The 20,682-nt window shown below is 43.2% G+C and overlaps 1 protein-coding gene across 1 annotated transcript in view; it reads left to right on the top strand.

Moving 5' to 3' along the window:
• LOC117964424 (uncharacterized protein KIAA1755-like) overlaps positions 1-20,682 on the top strand; it is a 30,663-nt gene extending 9,981 nt beyond the window's left edge. The window contains exons 3-24 of the mRNA XM_059003491.1: positions 1,344-2,694; positions 5,297-5,476; positions 6,060-6,183; positions 6,582-6,675; positions 7,150-7,236; positions 7,592-7,708; positions 8,159-8,257; positions 8,763-8,911; positions 9,298-9,436; positions 9,542-9,664; positions 9,952-10,143; positions 10,371-11,332; positions 12,350-12,599; positions 12,761-12,850; positions 13,308-13,532; positions 14,063-14,233; positions 14,605-14,782; positions 15,185-15,301; positions 15,851-16,114; positions 16,494-16,738; positions 17,839-17,901; positions 18,361-20,682. Coding sequence (XP_058859474.1) covers positions 1,344-2,694; positions 5,297-5,476; positions 6,060-6,183; positions 6,582-6,675; positions 7,150-7,236; positions 7,592-7,708; positions 8,159-8,257; positions 8,763-8,911; positions 9,298-9,436; positions 9,542-9,664; positions 9,952-10,143; positions 10,371-11,332; positions 12,350-12,599; positions 12,761-12,850; positions 13,308-13,532; positions 14,063-14,233; positions 14,605-14,782; positions 15,185-15,301; positions 15,851-16,114; positions 16,494-16,738; positions 17,839-17,883 — 5,202 coding nt within the window. The 3' untranslated portion in view covers positions 17,884-17,901; positions 18,361-20,682. The remainder of the gene's footprint in view (positions 1-1,343; positions 2,695-5,296; positions 5,477-6,059; positions 6,184-6,581; positions 6,676-7,149; positions 7,237-7,591; positions 7,709-8,158; positions 8,258-8,762; positions 8,912-9,297; positions 9,437-9,541; positions 9,665-9,951; positions 10,144-10,370; positions 11,333-12,349; positions 12,600-12,760; positions 12,851-13,307; positions 13,533-14,062; positions 14,234-14,604; positions 14,783-15,184; positions 15,302-15,850; positions 16,115-16,493; positions 16,739-17,838; positions 17,902-18,360) is intronic.

The raw sequence follows: 20,682 nt of genomic DNA, 5'->3' as shown, positions 1-20,682 counted from the left end.
CTCAGCCTTTATCACAGATAGATCCATCTTCTGGGTGGTAATAGTAACTAGCTTGGGCACCAGCCACAAAGCATTGGCACAGTCATCAAGGGTATACACTTGTCATATGCTTTAATTATGTTCCTTTACAGAATAACTGCTAGAGTTTCAGTTCCTTTTGTTTCATTGTTTCAGATTAATAAAACCACAGATGCCAATTCTGTAGACTATTCTTCAAAAGGTTTTATGGGGATATTGTAACATACCTGGCCAAAACCATTGTCTTCTGCACTAAAGTTTCCTAATTGACATTTATTTGGCTAATGATACACCAACGCCACCAGAAGTTCCTTTTTTTTTTTTTTTTTTTTTTTCCCCCAAATCTTTTTAGATGCTTTTGAGCTGCTGGGGCCCTAACCAACTGCTTCTAGCTAGGGCCAGTCATACATCAGCAGCCACCAGAAGGAGTGAGAAATACCCACAGATAGTGGCTTTGAATCTGAATGAATGGGCACCTTAATTATCCATGAGTGGGGAAATGTGTTTTTTGTGGCATTCTAGGCCACGTTTTCAAAACAGATCTCAAATGTTTATTCACCCCACACATACCTTAGTGTGTCACTACAGCATTTATTAAAGTATTTCCATCTATTTTCAGAATAGCACCATTTGTAGTAAATAGTCAGCATGCCCCTCTTCAAAAACCATTGCCTAAAAGTAAGACCTGCCTGGAGAAACCAGCCTGGAGCAGCTGCAGGCCCCTCAGTGCAACCCCTTCTCCAGCATCATGCCTCCCTCCTCCTACCACCATCAAGGAGGAAAAGAGACAGTTGACATAACACTTGCTCTGATTCCAACCAAGCAGCAAGAACAGGTATCCAAACAGAAACACTTGGGCATGTCCAATGCCCTGGCACCTGCTGTTAATTTGCGGGGTTCTTGGACTGGTACCTTAGAATATTTGTTTAATTGGGGATGTTGGAATGTCTGTCCCCTTCCCCAGGGTTCTAGGGTTTAAACCTGGAATCCAAGTGTACAATATAGGAAATATACTATCACCAGTTCAGCCAGATCCTCATAGGCAGCCTGCAAGAACAAAGCATCACTTTATACATTCTGGTCCCAGCATGGATTGATTTAACCATTACTAGAAACGTTTTTAGTGTTTGACCCTTGCCTTGTGTACTGACCTTATGAAAAATGGGCCGAAGGGCTGTCTGGCTGTTGAAGAATATAGAAGTAAGACCTGGTTATGGCCCCCACATCTCCCTTTTCCCCATTGTAAATTCAAATGTGTTCTTGATTGAGTTACTAGGAAGGTATTTCATTGAAGTAATGTTTGTCCCACTCCTGTATAACCACAGGCTCCATACTCTGATGTGCTGTTCCGCTGTGAGGGCTGGCCCCTGTGTCTTCATGACAGAGTGGTGATCCAGCTAGCCTCTGTGAACACCCTCCTCCTGCGCCCAGGAGACTTCTACCTGCAGGTAAAGCCCTTCAGGGAGCAGTCGGCTCGCATTGTCCTCAAGAGCCTTCTAGAGGACCTGCAGGAGGTGGAGGAAACGCCCATCCCTGAGACCTCCTATCCCAGCATCTTCACCAGGGACTGGCTGGACGAGATCAACCAGGGGCGCCATGGGCCTCCACTGCATACCTGCCTTCTGTCCACGGATCAGGGAATTGTGAAAGTGCCGTGGGCTCAAGTAGCCACGCCAGAGTTTATTGATAAGCCTAAAGTCATGGCCAGCTCTCCGGCCACCCCAGAGCGGTCCGAGGCCCCTCAAGTCCCAGCCCGTTTGCCTTCAAAAAAAGAGACGTCTGGGTTCTCTGTGGAAACCCGGATTCTTCCAGCCAAGGATGGCATAGCGGTCTCTTTGAGACTGATCGACAGTAACTGTGGGAGATTAATCAAGGTGGACCAGACAAGGGCGACCAACAAGCCCATAGGTTGGGTATCGCCAAACACGTGGGACAGCCGGAACCAAGACTTGGAAGGGGATTACGTGGACCTGGTAGAGTTTTCTAAAGGTGGCCACCACCCTTCAGATAAAGCATTGCCCAAAACTAATAGGACAGTACAGGCTCCTCAGTGGACTAAGCAAGAGCCACCTCCATTTGAGCCAGTCCAGTCCCCTCCAGCAGTCTGTGGAGATCCTATACCATGTGGCAGGTCAATTAAGTTTTCTGCGGAGCCCTGCACCCCATGTTTAAGGAGGAAGATGGGCCAGGACTTGGAACTCCAGGAACTGAGATGTAGGTATCGGGAGTCCTACATGGCTGCACTTCAGAATCCAGTGAACTTTGAATCTGGAACCATGAAGGTCACAGTGGAGGAGTCTGGCCACCTGAGTGGAAGTTCTGCTTCCATTTGTGATGGGGGTCCCCAGCCAGAGCCTTCCCCCTGCTGCAAGGTGGTTCATGAACATCGGTCCCCCTGTACTTCAGACAGTGTTGCTTCTGTTAGCTGGAGGGAGCCAGGGGAACGACAGTCCAAGAGCGGTGCTCACCCCTCTCCTCCTGCTTCTGACAGGAAATTGCACACAGGATCAGGGACACCTAGTGCCTCCATAAAGTGTTTGAGTGGACAAAAAACATTGACGAATATAAGTGACAGGGTTTCAGTGGTTCCAGCCCTCCATGTAGCACCGTGTAAGAAAACAACATCATTCGGATTATTATCTCCAAAGGTGGACAGACATAAAATGGCCAAAAGAGGTAACACACAATTTGCTTTCTTGATTTTAAAGGCTGAGCAGAACTTAGAATGTGAATCAGCAATTCTTTCTCCAAATGTGATAGAATGATTATACTGTAGTACTTCCTATAGCCAGTGGTAAAATGGACAGAATTAAATGCAGATCCTGATGTTCTCAATTGAATTGAAAACATTGTAAGGTAAAGTTTTATAAGGACCTAAGTTGAGTACTGTCTACTTGAATTTAGGATTTGATTTGGTCAGCCTGTACCCCTCGGGGATAATCCAGGGCAGACTTTTTTTCTTTTTTTTTTTTTTAGAGCATTTCACAGCACCATGTAATGGACCCGAATTGCATCAACCACTTATGTTTAGAGATTATCCATGGTTATTGCAATCTAGGTGGATTTACTGGTTCTTCAAAATTATCTAAAAAAATCCATCCCGGTGGGGTTAGATTGATCAAATCAAGAGAACCTGATATTTAAAAAAAAAAAAATCATTTTTATGAGACCTGAAACTTCCACCCTTTTACCATAAAAAAAATAAAAATCCACCATCTCCCACACTGCTGTCTGCACCAGAATCACAGCGCTGGACCCTTCCCCTTTTATATACACAAAGTGGAATCTCAATAGCATGGCCCTGTGAAATGTAGGAGCGATTTAAACGCCCCCTCAAAGAGCACACTTAGAAAGACCCCTCTGTGATCCTGCCGACTTTAAAAAGAAAGGCTGATTGTTCAAGAGGTTCTAGAAGCCTCTTTGGCCTTCTTTACCCAACCTCCAGCAGGAAAGGCTGCATTCAGTTCCAATAGACGCTGAGCATTGGCAGGGCCAAAATAGAATTTACTGAGTCTATTGCCTGTTCACTCGGCATTCCTTTGCTTTAGAGACAGTGCTGTTACTAGCGGTCCTGTGGGACAGCAAAGACCCAGACAATCATAGCACTTAGCAGCCCATTCTCAGTGCCTTTTTATATATAGAAAGGGAGGCATTCCACACCAAAGAAAAATAACACTCCCACCAAAATATCTGGGGTTACTGTACATTGGAGTATCTGCTATGTGATGTGGAGTCACTAAATAGCACTTCCGGTAGCAGCATGTGAAAAATGTAAGTGAACAGACGGGGCTGATCCAATGTGTTCTGGGAATCGGATGTTCTGATGGCACGTGAAAGGGTCACTGTAGGGATGGGACCACTTGCCCTGCAGGCTTGTTGTACCTTGTGGTGTTCAGATTTAACCAGTAATTAGTCTTGCCCGAGTCTTGAGCGATTTACTGCTAGGTGAGATCGGGATAAACGAGTGGTGGGGTGGGGAGGTGGGGAGGTGGGGAGGGGGGGAGGCACAGTGGACAGTTTGCCTTAAACAGCTAAGCAGCTGCTTCAGCATGGGCAATCAAGACACTAGGCAGGGCCCATGAATGTCTCCAAATAAACTACACAGTATTATTTAAAGTTAGTCCAAATGGGCTATATATATATATATATATATATATATATATATATATATATTAAAAAAAATTGAATTTGTGGGGTGTAGCGCTACCTGCTGGTTGTTGCTGGGATTGATGAGCTGCAGTGTTTGTTTCCTGCCAACTTTTAATCTTTCATTATTTTTATTGACTATTTAAAGAATAAAATACTGCGGAAAATGAGAAGACATTAAATTGATACGTACATAGTGATTAGGAAATAACCAAATGTATTTAATGCAATGCTAAATATCTCCCTGTACCATTTGCTGTGGAACAACACAATCCTACATCACCTGTTACCCACTGTAAAAGATGAAAGTAATCAAACTGTCTTGCTATTGTACATTATTATTATTATTATCCTTGTAGAATGCTTGTAGAGGCTTCCAATTCCATCTGTAATGTGACCTCACCCCCATGCCCTTTCATGTCCCGCCCCCACCCTCTGTGTTACATACCTCGGTGACACTGGTGGGCTTCTTGCTCAGAGCTGCATGCAGCCCTCTGTAATAATAACTTTTTACAGAGCCTCATAAAAAGCCCTGAAGCATGGCAAGCCTGTGAGGTTAATATTTAGATGAATTGGTCACCTGTGGGGTGGGGGTGGGGGGGGTAAAACAATCCATCACTTTACCAGGGCATGTCACAGCTTCAGAGGGGACAACAAAAGGGAAGCTGGCACTGTGGGAGGATGCATTCTCCTGTGGCTCCCTGTGTGTGTTTGTGTGTGCCATACCCCCCTGTATTAGATCATGACTGAGTGGGCAACCTTTTCCCTGCTTGCGCTACTTGTAGCTGCAGTAGGGTTAGTTGTGACGTCACCTTTTGCGTGTGTGATTTCTCCTTCTGCAGTTTTATTCAATCACAATATGTGTTTTCTGTCAGGTTCAACAGTAATATACTGAAGACATAGAACCTACAACTGCTAATCCATGACAAAAAAAGGTTTATTTTTGTACAGTTTTGTCACAATTGTTCTTCTTTTCACATGTAGGATTCTTAGACAGGAAAATGATGTCATACCTTCATTCAAAAACTTGCCCCTAAGACAGCTTTGATCAAATTGTCAGCCTACATTGGTAACTGATGAAACAATACCTGTGGCTTCTTTCTTTCTTTTTCTTTCTTTCTTTCTTTCAAAGATGCCAGTCCCACCTGCACGGCACAAGCAGATGCCTCCCTTGCCGGGGCAGGCAGTGAAAAAGGCCCACAGGACTTGTCTGTAGACAGGCCGCGGACCGCAGTGACCAGGAGGGTGGCGCCAGCTACTTCTCAGGGGCCATGCAGCCAGATTCTTCACTCAGGCATCATGTGTCTACCAGGTGCGGGAGATCTGGAGATTAAGCGGTGTCACAGGTTTTATTATGAAGTTTGTTATTACACTTTACGAACCAGTTTAATTACATCCAAAGGGAAAGGGTCAGAAAGTTGGGGATTTTGCCAAAAATAAGTACATATTTACAATGGAGCTTGTTTCACCTTTAAGGATCTACCATTGTGTATTTTTTTCTCATGTGTATTACATCTTATGCAGGCCCACTTGTGCATTTTTGGTGATTTTTCAGATCATTTTTTCCAGATCATTTTTCCTGCATCTATTTCTTTAAAGTGAGCAACATCATTAACAACTTCAGCCTTTGGTGTGTCGTTCAGCATTACGAGACGCGGTACTTTATTAAAAGATATTGTTTAAAGATGGGGCTGACATTAAAACATGGATACAAAGTAGGAAACATAGCTTTAAAAGTATTCTACTTTGGGCTTTATTTTGAGTTGCACTGTTTATAAGATGTTGCGATGCTGTATGAATCCAGCCAGTCTTAGCTGCCACGGCTGAGGCTGGTTACCCCCCAGCAGAGTGAATCCCTGTTCTGAGAAAGCAGTAATGGAGTCCTCCCCATGCAGGCAGCAGAGACAAGGCAGGGAGGGCAGTGGTTCAGGTGTGCAGCGATCACACAGCCTGGAGATCAGCAGCCACCACCAGCACCGAGCTCTCCAAACTCCTCCTCTACTTCAACTCCATTCCCAGGTATGACTCATAGCAGTCGCACTCTGTGTCGTGTGTGTACTGGATCAATCCACTGTGCTGCAGTTGTTGTAGTTATATCTCTATGCCACAAGGTGGCAGTATAGCCTGTGGAATTGAAAGGCTCTGTCCAAGGGGTATCGTAATTGCAAGTTCAAAGGGGGAGCAAAGGGCAGCACACCTTGTATGTGAAACAAATTACACTATTTCTTTTTAATCTCTGCAGCAGGTTGTATTCAATAATGTAACGAGTGTGATGAAGCTGGTTATTTCAAAGAAAAATAATCCTTTTGCTCATTGCCTGCCTGGTCTTTGCTTGTTAAGCATTCTCATTTTAATTCTCAAGGTGGTCATGTTCTGTGTGCACAGCATGTGTAACTTTGTTTTCTGTGCATTTCCAGGAAAGACGTCAGAGAGCGTGGAATGACCATTGTCGTAGATGCAAGGAAGCAGCCCCCTCCTCTAGCCCTGTATAAAGCCTTGTCAATGGCACAGGTATGCAGGGCTTACCTCCATCAAACCACAGCCAGGGACATGGAGCACTGGGAACTGTATGCATGCCATTCCAACAGGGCTAACACTGTTGTTATCACGCTCTAAAACAAGAGGGCTAAATAGAATAATTAGCAAACTACCCTTTCTGATCACAGGGGGCAGTATTGAAGCACATTGGTGAGGGGAGGGTATATAAAGAAGATTGATAATACAGCTCCTAGAGCCAAACACTGTTAAAGTCTATTGTAATATTTATGAAGCTCTTTAATTTTTTATATCATAAATTGGTACTAGACGAAAAGAAAAAAAAGCAGCTGGTGAGCTTTCATCCAATTTCAGCCAATTCCTAATCTTCAATTGTGGGCAAATGACATGACAAATGAGCTGGATCAACATTAGATAAATCACTTGTGTGACAATGATGTGTAAGTATGTGGACTGCATGTTAAGTACTGTATTGCCCTGATGTCACAGGAGCAGGTCCCTCGCATGCTTCACTGTGTCCTGGTGCTGGTGGACAAGGAGACCGGCACTCGACTGGAGAGACAACCAGGCCTCCCCGTGAGTACATCCACAACTGGAAAGTTACATATTTTCAAAGTTTAAAATGTCACAATTTAGTACTTTAACTTATACAGTGCTCACCCGTTATAACGCGCCCTGTTATAGTGTGGAATCGGTTATAACATGCAAATAGCACAGTCTTGTAACTATGACTCCCCACTATAGCGTTATAAAGGGTGAGTACTGTAATTTATATTCACTCTGGACGAGCGCTTAGACAAAATGCACACGGTGGTGGCTGTTTAATTGATCTAAACAGAGACTGATCTCAATCCTTGGCGTTTTCTAATATCATAGCAGACTCCTCAGTCAGCAACACAAGACAGTCATGTCTTCTATGCACTTCTATCAGGTGGAGGTGCTGACCTCGCTGAAGGCTCTACACAAGTTCATTGATGGGAGCCAGCTGACGGCAGAACTGGATGGGTCTCTTCCATACAGCCACAGCGACTGGCTCCAGCTCCCGCAGGTCTGTATCCCTTCAGCGGTTCACTGGGACAGCACAGACTACTCGCCACTGGAGGGCAGGATTGGGAGCATTGGTGGGGACTGTGTACGAGGAGGCTAGGCTGGAGAGAGAGGTGGTAGGACCTTTTAGAAAATGATTCTGATAATGCCTTTACCAAGTACTATGCAGCAATCGTTACTAGGATAACTAAAGGGGCCCACTGGAGTCATGAAAAATAGAACCTTTTCTCACTTAAATTGGGAAAATCTCCCTCCGAAATACCAATTTACACCCTCGATTAGACAGTCGTAAACATAGGGTTTCAATAATAGTCTCATGATGGAGGAGATACCTCAGTCTTTACAATGCCTGTAAGGAAATTGCACTTTTAAATCACATAAGCTCTTGCACCTACAGCAGTTGAACCACAGAGTCTGCTGTTAATATATCCTGCACATGTTTGCATTTCAGAAGCTGGATCCCTTCTTCTCAGACCTACGAGAGGCCTCGAGCTTGCTGCACAAAGCCATCCGAACGTTTGAGAGCAACAAACGCCTTGACACTGTTCAGGTGTGTGGATTCTGACTTTATTACTTCATGCTAAAATGGTTTTAATAATACATTAGGGATCATAATGTGTTTTGGGTGGAAAAAACAAAACAAATTCATCTTTCTGATTTTCTCTGGATCAACTCTTTCCACACTGCTGACCCTATGTATGGATACAGGACTGATAACTCAAGACAGCAGCAATATCATACACTGTATTATGCAGATTAGGATGTTCTCTGTTAAATTGACAGCCACACCTTGGTGACTATCTGCACCACACATCTGAATGATCTGAATTCATTCCACTTTGCTTAAAGGCAATTTACACCTGAAAAACAACGAGGAACAACCAATCTTCCCAGTGATGCCTGACTTACTAACACATTCTGTGGATATTAGCGTTGCATTGCTGAGTGCAAGCAGTGGATAAAAAGTACTACCCAGGAATATATTGTCTTAAACACCTTTCTTCTATATGCAACCTTTGTATTTGCTCACTGACTCCAATGTTAATTGTCAAAAGGATGTGCAGCAGTGCATTCAGGAGCAGAAGACCATGATGATGTCAGTCCTGCAGGATGCACGATTGGTTGGCCTGCAGCGGGAGGGTGGAGCTATACTTGCCAGGCTGAAGAAGGAGGAGACTCGATTAGTTTACTCCGAGGATTACCGGTGAGAGAGACTGGATCAGAATGCTTATAGGGCTGGGAATCTTGGGCTAAAGGACAAGTATTATTCTACTTCCACTATTCCCACTGTTCCATCATGGGAGGATGGCAAATAGGGGTCTAACTAGAAATGGGGCTTCCTCTGTCCAATACAGAAAGCATGATGTACGTGAATAGGAGTGGAGTGGCATAGACGAGATGGCTGTCCTACAGTTTTGTACCTTCAGAAACTCTTCAGTGAATATATTATAAAAATAAAAATTTCAACTGAGCAACCTTAGGGCATGGATGGGCAACTTGGGCCCTTCCAGCACAGGTTTTTAGTTTTGTTATTTAAGGAAGAGTTTTCTGGTATCCCAATTAAGGATTATACAATTGGCCTGTCCCTAGCGATGCGATGGACGCGGTGACCATGCTGTATAACCAGCTGGAGGAGAGGGTTCACATGCTGGTGATGAAATCCAACAAGGGCCTGCAGCACCTCGACTTTCTGCTCAAACTCCGGGAGCTGGAGGGAAGATTTAATAAGGTAACACCTGTTCTGTTACCAACGGCAACAGGTTGTACACGCTTTTTTCTACATTAGCATTACGCACTGACTGTTGACGTGCTGTCCGTGTTCTCTTGCCTGCAGATCAGAGAGTGGTTCGATGCGGAGGGGGAGAAGCGGCTGCTGGAGGCCGATTCGGTGGAGGATTCCCTGGACAGAGTGGAGCAGACATTGCACCACTTTAACCAGTTCCTCGACCAGGCCACAGTAAGTTGTGAGGGGCCCCTGTGACTGTGGAGTCTGAATCAGTGGTGGCCCTGTGTTTCTGATAGCGATGTATGTTCAAGATGGTGTCTGTACTCCAGCCACAGAGTTAAGCCTCTACTGGTTGGATAGAGATGGTTGTATTTACCTAGGCTTCCATAGATTTGCATATGAACTGTGGTGGTAAACTTTCAAAAAAGGCTCAATTACCACTGAGCTACCAAGAGATGGTGCATATTGACGTTTTTAAACGCTGACCCGTTTTAACGTTGGGTTTTGCTCTTGTTAAGGAGCAGCAACACAAGGCTATGGCACTGGTGACCGAGGCAGAGAAGGTTCAAGGCTCTTCCTATCCCGAGGCCGAAGTTTTCAGGATGATGGTGTACACCTTCAAATCAGGGCTGGCAGACTTTCTGACGAGGGCGCAGGAATGCCGGGCTCAGCTTGAGACCATGGTGAACCTGTACCGCTTCTGTGAGAAGGTGGGTGAATTCAACAGAACAGCTTTTAAACACCAGAGTTCATATTTTTTTGAAGACTTCTTCTAATTTTACTGAACTGCTAACAATTGGATACTAGAGTGAAAGTTGTGTTGCCAATTCCTGATGGACATTTTGGATTATTTTTATATTGCAGCAGATGTTTAATAAAACAAATCAAAATAAAAACTTAAAACTGATTTGGTATACTTGTCTTTTTGTTTTTCCAGGCTACACAGCTTGCCAAAGACTGTAGACAGTTCCTGGAAAAAGTCAATCCATGCAACGGCTCAGCAACCAGCCTAGAAAGCTTAAAGACCCTTGAAAAGTACAGACTGGACTTCACTGCCTTCTCAGCAGAGCAGTTCCAACAAGTGAAGGTTCAGGCCTACACCCTTAAAGGTTCCAGGGGGATGCGGATTTGGAATGTTGCCTGGCTCAAGTGCCAGGAAGTCAGGCAGCAACTTGAGGAGAGGCTGCAGGATATACAGAAGGCCCAGCAGTCTAGGGTAGCTTCACCCGAGGCTAAGAGGCCAGTACCTGCAGGCCCGGCACCATTAGCACCCACTACCAGTGAAGGCCCTGAGAACTTAAGACCTGTACACCAACAGCACCCAGTCAAAACTCCCAAATCTCTGCCTGAAAGAAGAAAATACCAACACCGTGAAAACGATTACGCAAATGTAACTTGCTTCAAGTTAAAATTCAAGCCAGACAGCAAAGATTCAAAGGGCCCTAACCTGAAAAAAGAGGCTGCCCACCAAGTATCCAACAAGACTGAAGTGACAACTCCAAAGAGCTCCGGGGAAGCCAGCAAAGGCCTGGATTTCGCACGTGTGGCCTCCCCGACCTGCGAGTGGTTTTCATGGCAGCAGGGCCTGGTTAGGTCCCTCAGTGAGGAGTCCAGCGCGTCTTGCTCCCTGTCCTCCCATACGGACCCCCTGGCCTCTCCTTCCACTCGAATACGAGGTCATCCCTCGAGGAAGATCCTAGAGGCTGCTCAGCAGTTCCAGATATCTCGACACGGCAGCTTCTGCTCTGAAGACTCGTGTTCCAGGCCCACGGGTGACTGCACCGTTGACCTGACCAGAGTGTCCTCACTGCCAGCTGCCAGTCCCAGGGTTCCCCAGACACTGGGAACAGCAGGGGATCCAGGGCCTAGTGAACCAGGGGAGCACTCTGGGAACTATTGGTTAGTATCCTTACTATGTGCACCAAAGTTAAAGAGCATTTATAAATAATACTGTGCCATTCAGCAGTGACACAAAGTAATTAACCATCTTGCAATTGAAAGTCATTACCCCTAACTATATTGCTTGCGTTACCATAGCCATGATTGGAATCTGTGGATTAAATTGCTTTCATGTTTCTGATGAATGTATTGAATAAGCCTGTATGGTGGCATTAGCAGAAAGATCTTAGATTTTCAAGAAATCTGATGGCATGTTTTGTATTAAATACCTGAAATACAACCGCTACAACAATTTTCGACTAAATTCTTTATATTCACCACAGTTTTTAATGCCGATCTATTCATTTTCCTAAGATCTGTGCCTGTGTTTCAAACTCATAATCTCTTCCTCTTTTTTGTTTTTTTTTACAAAGCCTACAAGGAAGCTTCACAGGTACAGGGCAGTAACTGCCTCCCTATTGTGCTCATTTGGGTGGGTTGGCTCCTCACTGGGATTTTCTTCTGCATTGCTCAGAAAGGGGGTTGCGGTCACACAATGGCTTGTTTAGTAGATCTTGTGGAACCAGCAACAAACATTGTGCTGTCAGATTATCTTGCCAATGTGTTGGTCCCACAACAGACCAAGAAACATTGGTCTGTGACCTGCCTTTGAGGTTAATGATGGCCCTGGGCAGTGCATTCTCCAGGATTTGCAATCTTCACAAGTTCTCCACCATGCTTTGAGATCCAGGAATTCACCTTTAGTCCCGATGACATTAATCCAAAGGTTTCAGTTGCTATATTCCATGTTTTTTGGAGCTAGGCATTAGAAACGGTAAAACGCTTACATATTTTATATCCAACGCCTACTTGTTTTAAAGTGTTTTTGTTTACATCTAGCCCCAACCTCAGACTTTTAAATTTAAAAATGAGATAATGATGCTATAATTCATAGATTTCGCAGTGAATCAGTGACGGAGCTGGGATTTCAATTCAGGAACCCCTGAATTGACTGGGGCTCGCTCTGTGCGTTTGCAGGAAGCTGCAGTGCATCATGGAGGAGCTGCTGCTGACGGAGAGGGACTATGTGCGCTCGCTGGAGTACATCATCACACACTACTTCCCAGAGATGGAGCGCCTGGACCTGCCGCAGGATCTGCGGGGCCAGCGAGGACTCATCTTCGGCAACCTGGAGAAGCTGTACGACTTCCACCGGCACTTCTTCCTCAAGGAGCTGGAGGGCAGCCTCAAAGAGCCGCTGCGGGTGGGCCGAAGCTTCCTCCGACATGTAAGCGATACACACGATAGAGTACGGTCTCACTGAAGCTTTATTACCCTCGCTTGCTGTAGTCCTACCAGGTTTTACACTGGTTCATTTTCATGTTCTACCGGTGGCACAGCTGAAACATTCAACTGTTTTTTCACATTGCATTTTCTTTTACTTTTCAGAAAGAAAGCTTTGGTCTTTATGCTTTGTACAGCAAAAACAAACCCCGGTCTGATGCTCTGCTGATAAACTATGCTCAGGACTTCTTTAAGGTAATCCGAATAATAAGGTGTAAAGTATTTATCTAGATATTTGTTTGTCTACATGCTGTAGTAATACAACTGACTTACTCTAGCTTGTAGCTTGTGCAGGGCACTGTTTACAGACACACAAATAATCATTATTCAGAATACTTATTCAATTCTACTTTTATTATTCTGCATTTACATAAAGTGAGACCAAATTCAACTGGCATATAAGCAGATAAACAAAACATTTGGAATTCTGACATACAATTGAACCTGTCTCAACACTGCAGAACTGCGTGTGCATTACTGGAAAACTAACTAAAAACAACTGTCCAGCTAATTGGTCAGTCTCGGGAATGCCATTTAGAATGCTTGTATAAATGATTTCCATGCAAGATACTGAAACTTTAGAACTCTTTTGCCATGTAAAATGAAGTGTGTGACCTGTGGTGTGCTTGTCTTTCTCCCTTACTGAGTGCAGAACAAACAGCTGGAGCTGGGAGATAAGATGGACCTGCTGTCGTACCTGCTGAAGCCAGTGCAGAGAATCAGCAAGTACAACCTGCTGCTGCAGGACATGGTGAAGGAGTGCGGGCCGGAGCGGGGCCAGGAGAGAGCCGAGCTGCAGGCCGCCCTCGAGGTCGTGCGCTTCCAGCTGCGCCATGGAAACGACCTGCTCGCCATGGACGACATCCACGACTGCGACGTAAGAACAGCCGCTTGTAACCAGTCCTTTTGAACCAGGGCCCTTGCTCAGGCAATATCATTTAAAGACCAGATGTGTCCACAGAAACTTTCCTCAGCCTTCACGAGGAAGCTTGTCACACTTCAGCCATCAGTTATTGTTATCCTGTTATCATACAGCTGCTCCTTGTAACTGGCTTGGTATTAATACTAGCTTGCTTAGGGGGAACAACATGTACCAGTTAATTAGGACCACACTGCTGGCTTCTCTACCTTTTGTCTGTGCAGTATTGCCCACACCATCTATTAACCACTAACTCTCTGGTCAGTCAGTTTGTTAAAGATCATCCTCAATTGGGACCAGCTCTCTATTTTCGACATACTGGAATTTCTAACAGAAGATTCCAATTGCACTGATTTAAAAAGGCACTAGCTGAAACATTTGTCTACTTGACTTTTTTTTTCTTAGATTTGATTATTTTTAAAAAATGGTAGAAATGTGTTTGTGGGATCCCTCCACTGTACTGAACTTTGCCCTGTATCTCTCTGCAGGTGAACATGAAGGAGCAGGGCCAGCTCATCCGACAGGACGAATTCCTTGTGTCCTACAGGAAGAGGAAGTGTTTCCGTCACATCTTCCTGTTCCAGGATCTAATCCTCTTCAGCAAAACCAAAAAAACAGACGTGGGGAACGATGTATACCTCTACAAACAGTCCTTCAAGGTACAGCTGAATGATGTCTCGCATTCTAACACACGGTATATACAGTAATCCTTGATCGTACCAGCGGTGGACAGTGCCAGGGCATTGCTGTCACAGGTCTGGAAGTAAGACTCCATTTGAATATCCGTTTTGAGCCAGTAAAGGTTTTATAAAATATAAACTCCCATACAAAAGTTTTCAAGTTCAAAATATGACTGATGTGGTAAGCGTTCAATTTCCTGTGGGTAGATTACAATTCTCTGTGGTTCCATATGTGATTTCCATATGTATCCATTTATAGATGAGGACTTGCTTGGTATATGCTGGTGCAGATTTAATATTGATAATTTACCGTAATCAATTAAGGAGACCTATTTTTTTTTTCCCCCCAGACCTCTGATATCGGGATGACCCACAACGCTGGAGACAGCGGGCTGTGCTTCGAGATCTGGTTCCGGCGGAGGAAATCCCAGGACACCTACACCTTCCAGGCAGCCTCAGCAGAGGTGAAGGACGCCTGGACCAAGGATCTGGAGAGGATCCTTTGGGAACAAGCCCTCCGCAACAGAGGCGAGTGCTGTAGCCTAGATCTGCCATGAAATAGCAAAAAGCCTGTCTACAATAATGAAGTGTTCGTCACAATCTGGTTTGGATTTAATGCCCACGAGCTACACATCTGGGTTAGATTTGAAAAATATTTTCTGTATGTTTTATAACATTTTATTTATTTTAATGCTACTTTCTAGATAATTTAATGTTTGACAATAATTCACATACGACAGGGTAAGTATTACACTACTGATGCCATATAATTACCAATAAAAATATGCCAAGAATGCCAAGCCTCTCTGCCCTGTAAACAGTGCCAAGTAAGCACAGTTAGCACTGTGAACCCTGATTGGAAAGGTTAACCTTTTAGCAATGCAGACTGGAGTTTTATTATGTTGTTTCCTATCCGCCTTTCTCCTACAGAAGTCCGAATGCAAGAGAGGGTGTTCATGGGAATCGGCAGCAAACCCTTTATGGACATCAAACACAGCGAGGCGGCCATCAGTGACAGGGCTATCAACTGCGTCCCGGCAGGAAAAGGTACAGCGCCATCCACTGGCCTGGATGACTACCCTAGTTATTTCAATGAAAAGCAAATGCTAAAGTAAACAAAATACATTGTCTGTACCTCGCTAGAGATGGCACTTTCAATGACGGGATGTGATCGTGTAATTTTGCTCTTGCATGATACCAAGTGTGTAATTGTAATGACCTGCTCCATGCTCTTATCATTTAAGTGACAAAATGTTGTTCAAGGCTACTTCAGTGTAATTGCACAGTAGTTACCATGTTACAGCAAGAATCACTGGTAATTACCTAGTTAATAGAATTGTAATAACTGTTTATGCCTTGTAATATCTTTAACCTAGCATTTGATCTTTTAGTTGATTCATTGTATGATTCAACTGATAACTCTGAACTGGTTAAAGAAACATTTTGTAAATAAAAACCACCTACTTACAAATTCCATAATAAATGTCAGATAATTATAAATCCATCTATTTTGTAAGTGTCACATTGTTTAAAGGAACTGGGCGGTGCTGAAACAAAACTAGTTTTGACGACGTTCTCGTTGCACTTTCTTTCCAGAATGTAAAACACTGCCTCCTGCCATTCTCCCCGCCTCCTACGAACACCTTCTCTCTCAGAGACCAAACTCGATTGGCTCAGGAAGCAGCGCGTCATCTTCTGGCAGCCACTCCTCATCCTCCTCGGGGCGGGGGTCCCTCCCTCCCCACGGTTATTACTACAGCCAATCAAGGCAAGGCGAGGCGAGCCAGGGCTGTTACAGAGCGCTGGGCGGATTGGAGGAGGATGAGCTGGACAATGAGGCTGAGCCCCTCCACCTCCTGTGTAAGCATGATCCTTACCTGTACTGGCCCTTACCGCAGTTCTGTGCCAGCATTACTTATAATCTTTCACGTTAAAACTAGGCTCCCTTGAGGAAACAGCTTGTAGTCATTTAGTTCAAGACTAAAAGCCATCGTTGATTAATTAAATTAAGATTGCAGTTCTGGGAATCTGTGGGTTTTAGTGTTTATTCTCAAGGTTTAAACTTATTCTCAATGTTTGTTTAATCTAAGAGAATGTTTAAAATGTCTAAAATACTTAATGTTCTCTGAATAGGATCCACTGTTTATTATGTTGGTCACAAGGCTGAAGCAGATATCCAAACCCCAATGAAAGGCGGAATCCAGTCTCCTGTACTGTGACCCCCTCTTTTGGTTTGCAGTGGACAGCTCGGAGTCCTCTGGCGAGAGCATCAGTGGGTTCAGCAGCTCGGATCACAGCTGCCTCTCCGTGGTTGGAGGAGAGGCTGAAGAGACATCCTCCGTCTCCTCCCTGTGCTCCAAACCAAGCCCTTCCCCCGAGCCCCAGCATGACTTCATCAGACGAGCCCCTCACCTGCACTACAAACCCAGGTCCTCCTCCGCCACAACTCCAGAGATAAAGACAGCAGCACAGCACGCTGGGACGGTGAGCTACTGCAGCAGCAACAGCATTGCTTGTATCTGAATAGTCCATGCATGCATTCATCCATCGCTCTGAATGTTCACTTCTCCTATTGAATTGGCAACCATTTCAATGGCGTGAGAAAGTCTTGCTATTTGCTCTTTTTTTTTTTTTAAATATGACGAATAGCAGAAAAGCTCAGGGTTGAAATTTTTTCAGTTCCTTGAATTCGGACCTCTGATCAGTTCTAATGTTAGACTGCAGAGGATATTAAAGATACTGACTGAAAACCCAGCTGCCGATTCCTGTACCAGCAAAGAAAGCGCACATCTGTTTTAAAAGACAGACACAGCTTCCACTTGGCTAGAGCCCAGTCCATTCTGGCATGCAGAATTTAAATGGCTTGTTCTACTGCCAGATCCCTCCTCCTCTTCAGTGAAAGCGAGTTGTACACTTTCGTGCCTATAACTTATTAAATGCGTAGTATTGGAAGGATTGTAAAAGACATTTCTCTTTCTCTCCTGCTTTTTGCATCCAAAATGTCACCAAGCTAAAGGGAATGGAAAAAATGAAAGCTTGGATGAAAGTGGCATGATCTCAACATTCAGTTCTGAATGTCCTCGCTGCGATATTGAAGCAGCATGTGTAATCCAATAAAGAATCCTGATTTTGAAGTGAAATAAATTCAAAATCCACTTCATTACCTCTTAATTTCTGCTAGGTTTGCCTAACCCATACTTTATTTGCTTTTAATTTTGCACTGAACCAATAAAAAAATGACAAAACGTTTTAAACCGTACTGTGTACGTGAAAATTCAGTGTCTCTGTTCACATTCTCATGCACTTAAATGTTGAATGCCTTGTTCTCAAAAGAAATGCATGCTCACAACAGCTCTCGAAAGCATGGCATGTTAGTGTGGTACAGGTTACAATCAGCAATCCAAACAAATCACCAATATGAACAGGGTTCCGTCCCAAATGTTTTGGATTAACGAGAAGCTAGCGTACTAGAAAATCACCTCAGTTATGCATTGCCAGTGTAAAGTCTCAAGAAGCCATTTGCCATGGTGCATTACTGCTGTCTGTTAACCTTTCCAATGGTGGTGTTTTTATTTGAATTGCAGAATAAGCCTGACGGTGCACTGAGTGGCTGCTCCACAGAGGTCTGATGGGAGCAGTGCAAAGAGGTACTGAATCTGAAGCTGTGGAAGAACACAGAGCTGGTTGTACTGCCAATAAATATGCCAAATTCATGTTTGTTGTTTTTTTAAAACGTAGTTTAGAGAGAGGCAGTTTGTAGTTGTTTACAGATGTAGTTTACATATCTACAACCTAAAGTAAACGTTTCACAATGCTAACTGTCTTAGGCAATAATACCAAACAGTGTTTTACAGCTGCTTCTATTAATGTATTGATTTATTATCTTATTTGATAATAAGTTGATATTAGAATACCTGAAACCCTATTCTGTTAAACTAAGCTTTTAAAAACCTTCTGTTTTCTACACCCAATAGGCTCACTTCACCTCGCACCCTTTTGCCTTGGGATTAGTTAAGTGTGTCCCATGGTCCTGGCCTGTTTTAATTATTTTGTGAAGCTGAACCTTGCTTGCTGTGCTTCCTAACAGTTTGCCCTTCTAACCCTAGGGCAGAACTGCAGACAGCAACGCTGGGCGGAGAATCTGGAGGGGAAGACCCACAAAACAAGAGGCTACAATTCTGCAGTACCCTGACACACAGACATACTGGACACACGTACCTGTAAAAGAGCGCCTTAATGTGCACTGTGTCTCAATGTACTGTATGCTGCATTTGTTTTCATTTTCATGTCCGTGGCGCTTGTTTGGAATTATTTGGAGGGCGTCAGGTTGGGTGAGTGAGTAGAGCAGCTAAATCCACAATCAGATTAAACCACACTCGTGGTAAAAGGCTCTGGTGCAAAACTTACTCAACTTTACAACGTGGAATTAAAAAAAAAAAAAAAAAACACGCACTCTTCAGAGTCAGGTATTACGATAACCTTAAACGAATACTTCATCTGGACCATACTATTACATTCAAATATCATGGAAATAGTGTTCATTTCCTTTTGGAAAAGTGGAACTATTGCATGGTAAAAATAAATGATGGCGTTCACATCTTTAACAGCGTTTCTTTGTATATAGAGTGTTGGGCGTAGTTGCATACATTTTAGCTATAGGAATTATTAGAATTAGGAACCAATACTATATCTCAGTGTTTTGTGGGATACCACTACAAGTCATGACAGTAAGTACCTGGTTACAGTAGATGCAGTATACAGACTTGAACCCTATTGCTGTGGGCAAACACAAACCCAATCTTGAGCCACTGTTTTTGTGTAAGAAATTCCACTGTGTCTAAACTTTTGGTCAATCATTTCAAAAGAGCTGTGTTTTTTTGGATGGTATCTCATAGTAATGGTTTTGCTATTCTAACTTTGTTTGTTTTTAATTTATTGTTACTAAGAGTCTGTATTTCTGAAACCGAATTTCTGATTCATAGTAGTTTCTGAAGTTATTGTTTTTCTTTTTATCATTACATTTATACTTTTATCGAATATCCAAGACTATGAAAACACTGCTTTTGATTTAAACAGAAAAGAAAAAAAGTGTGTTTTTGTTTTTAACAGAAATACATTTAAGTTTTTAGTGGATCAATTGCTTCTTGAGGCAGATTTTATTGATATGTTTTTATTAAATCCAAACCCACTCATTTATATTGATTACAAAAGGGTCGTCCAAACACTGCTGTTCTTAAATACAAAATGTAAAAAAGCATGGACTGAAACAATTAAAACAGCATTTCAAAGTAAAACATTTTTTCAACCCCCCTCTCTTATAATACTAGTCTCTTCCATTGAAGGGAACCACTGAAGTTGACCACTATTTACAACATGGCTGAAAGGAATTACTAATCGATACCCTTCCTAACTCTGGGGGTGATACACGCACAAGAGATGCTTTTGTTCCCGGGTTATTCAAAGCTAATGTGATTACTTGAGGACGGTTAAATAAAAAAGCTACATTGTCTAGACTCTATAGTGACATTGTGTTTTAAAATAGACCAACAAGAACACTAAGGCAATCTGAAAAAAATACTTTATAGCAAATTGCTGATCAGCAGGTCGAAGAACTTTATAACATACTTGCTGCAATACTGTCAAAGAAAAAAAACTGCAAGTGAATGACTAAGCAAAAGGAAGTAATAAGCCACCAGTTCTTCAGCAATGTCACCACATTGTAACCGACTTCTCAATTTTTACTCTTGGCTCCAAAAGGTCAGTCGGGTAACAAAGTTCTTCTGGGCCCAATTTTTGTTATGTATATCACAATATAACATTTGAAATAAATTAGATTACAGGCTACACCCAGACAAATGATGGCAGATTTTTTTTTTTTTTTAAGCAACTCCTTTTTGTGTGCATTTGGAAGGTATGCAGATTTTATATGCATAATTTAGGATTTGATTACAACAAAACCTTGCCCTGGACAGGACTGCTGTACTACTATCGAACCACAGTGTGATAAACTGCTTTCCGAAAACTACAGAACACTGAGTAAAGAAGATACTGTCTTCACAATAGGGGGGTTATGTCACAGTCCATTAATGTTCTGAAGTGCTACCGTTCTGCATTTAAAGGGGTGCTTGTATTTTCTCATTCACTATAATTTAATGTATGTTTAGGTTCAGTGATCCTAAAGGTTGTATTACATGTATGTGGTGCCGATTGTTCTGTGTGTGTTCCTTCCTCTTTGATGGGTAGAGTTGTTGTACATTAGTACTGTATGTTTTCCTCATCTCGTTTCTCAACCCCACAACTTATGTATTTATTGAAATGGTTTTCTTGCGGGTTGTGTGGAGATCGGGCTGCTTCTGGTTCGGTTTCCCCTCAGAATAAAAATGGGTTTATGCAAAGGCTTGAAATACAAAATAAAAAGGTAAGATAAA

Source organism: Acipenser ruthenus, chromosome 29 (genome assembly GCF_902713425.1).
Source record: "Acipenser ruthenus chromosome 29, fAciRut3.2 maternal haplotype, whole genome shotgun sequence".
Lineage (NCBI taxonomy): Eukaryota > Metazoa > Chordata > Actinopteri > Acipenseriformes > Acipenseridae > Acipenser > Acipenser ruthenus.
The sequence above is the reverse complement of the archived record's forward strand: the minus strand, read 5'-3'. Positions and strand labels throughout refer to the sequence as shown.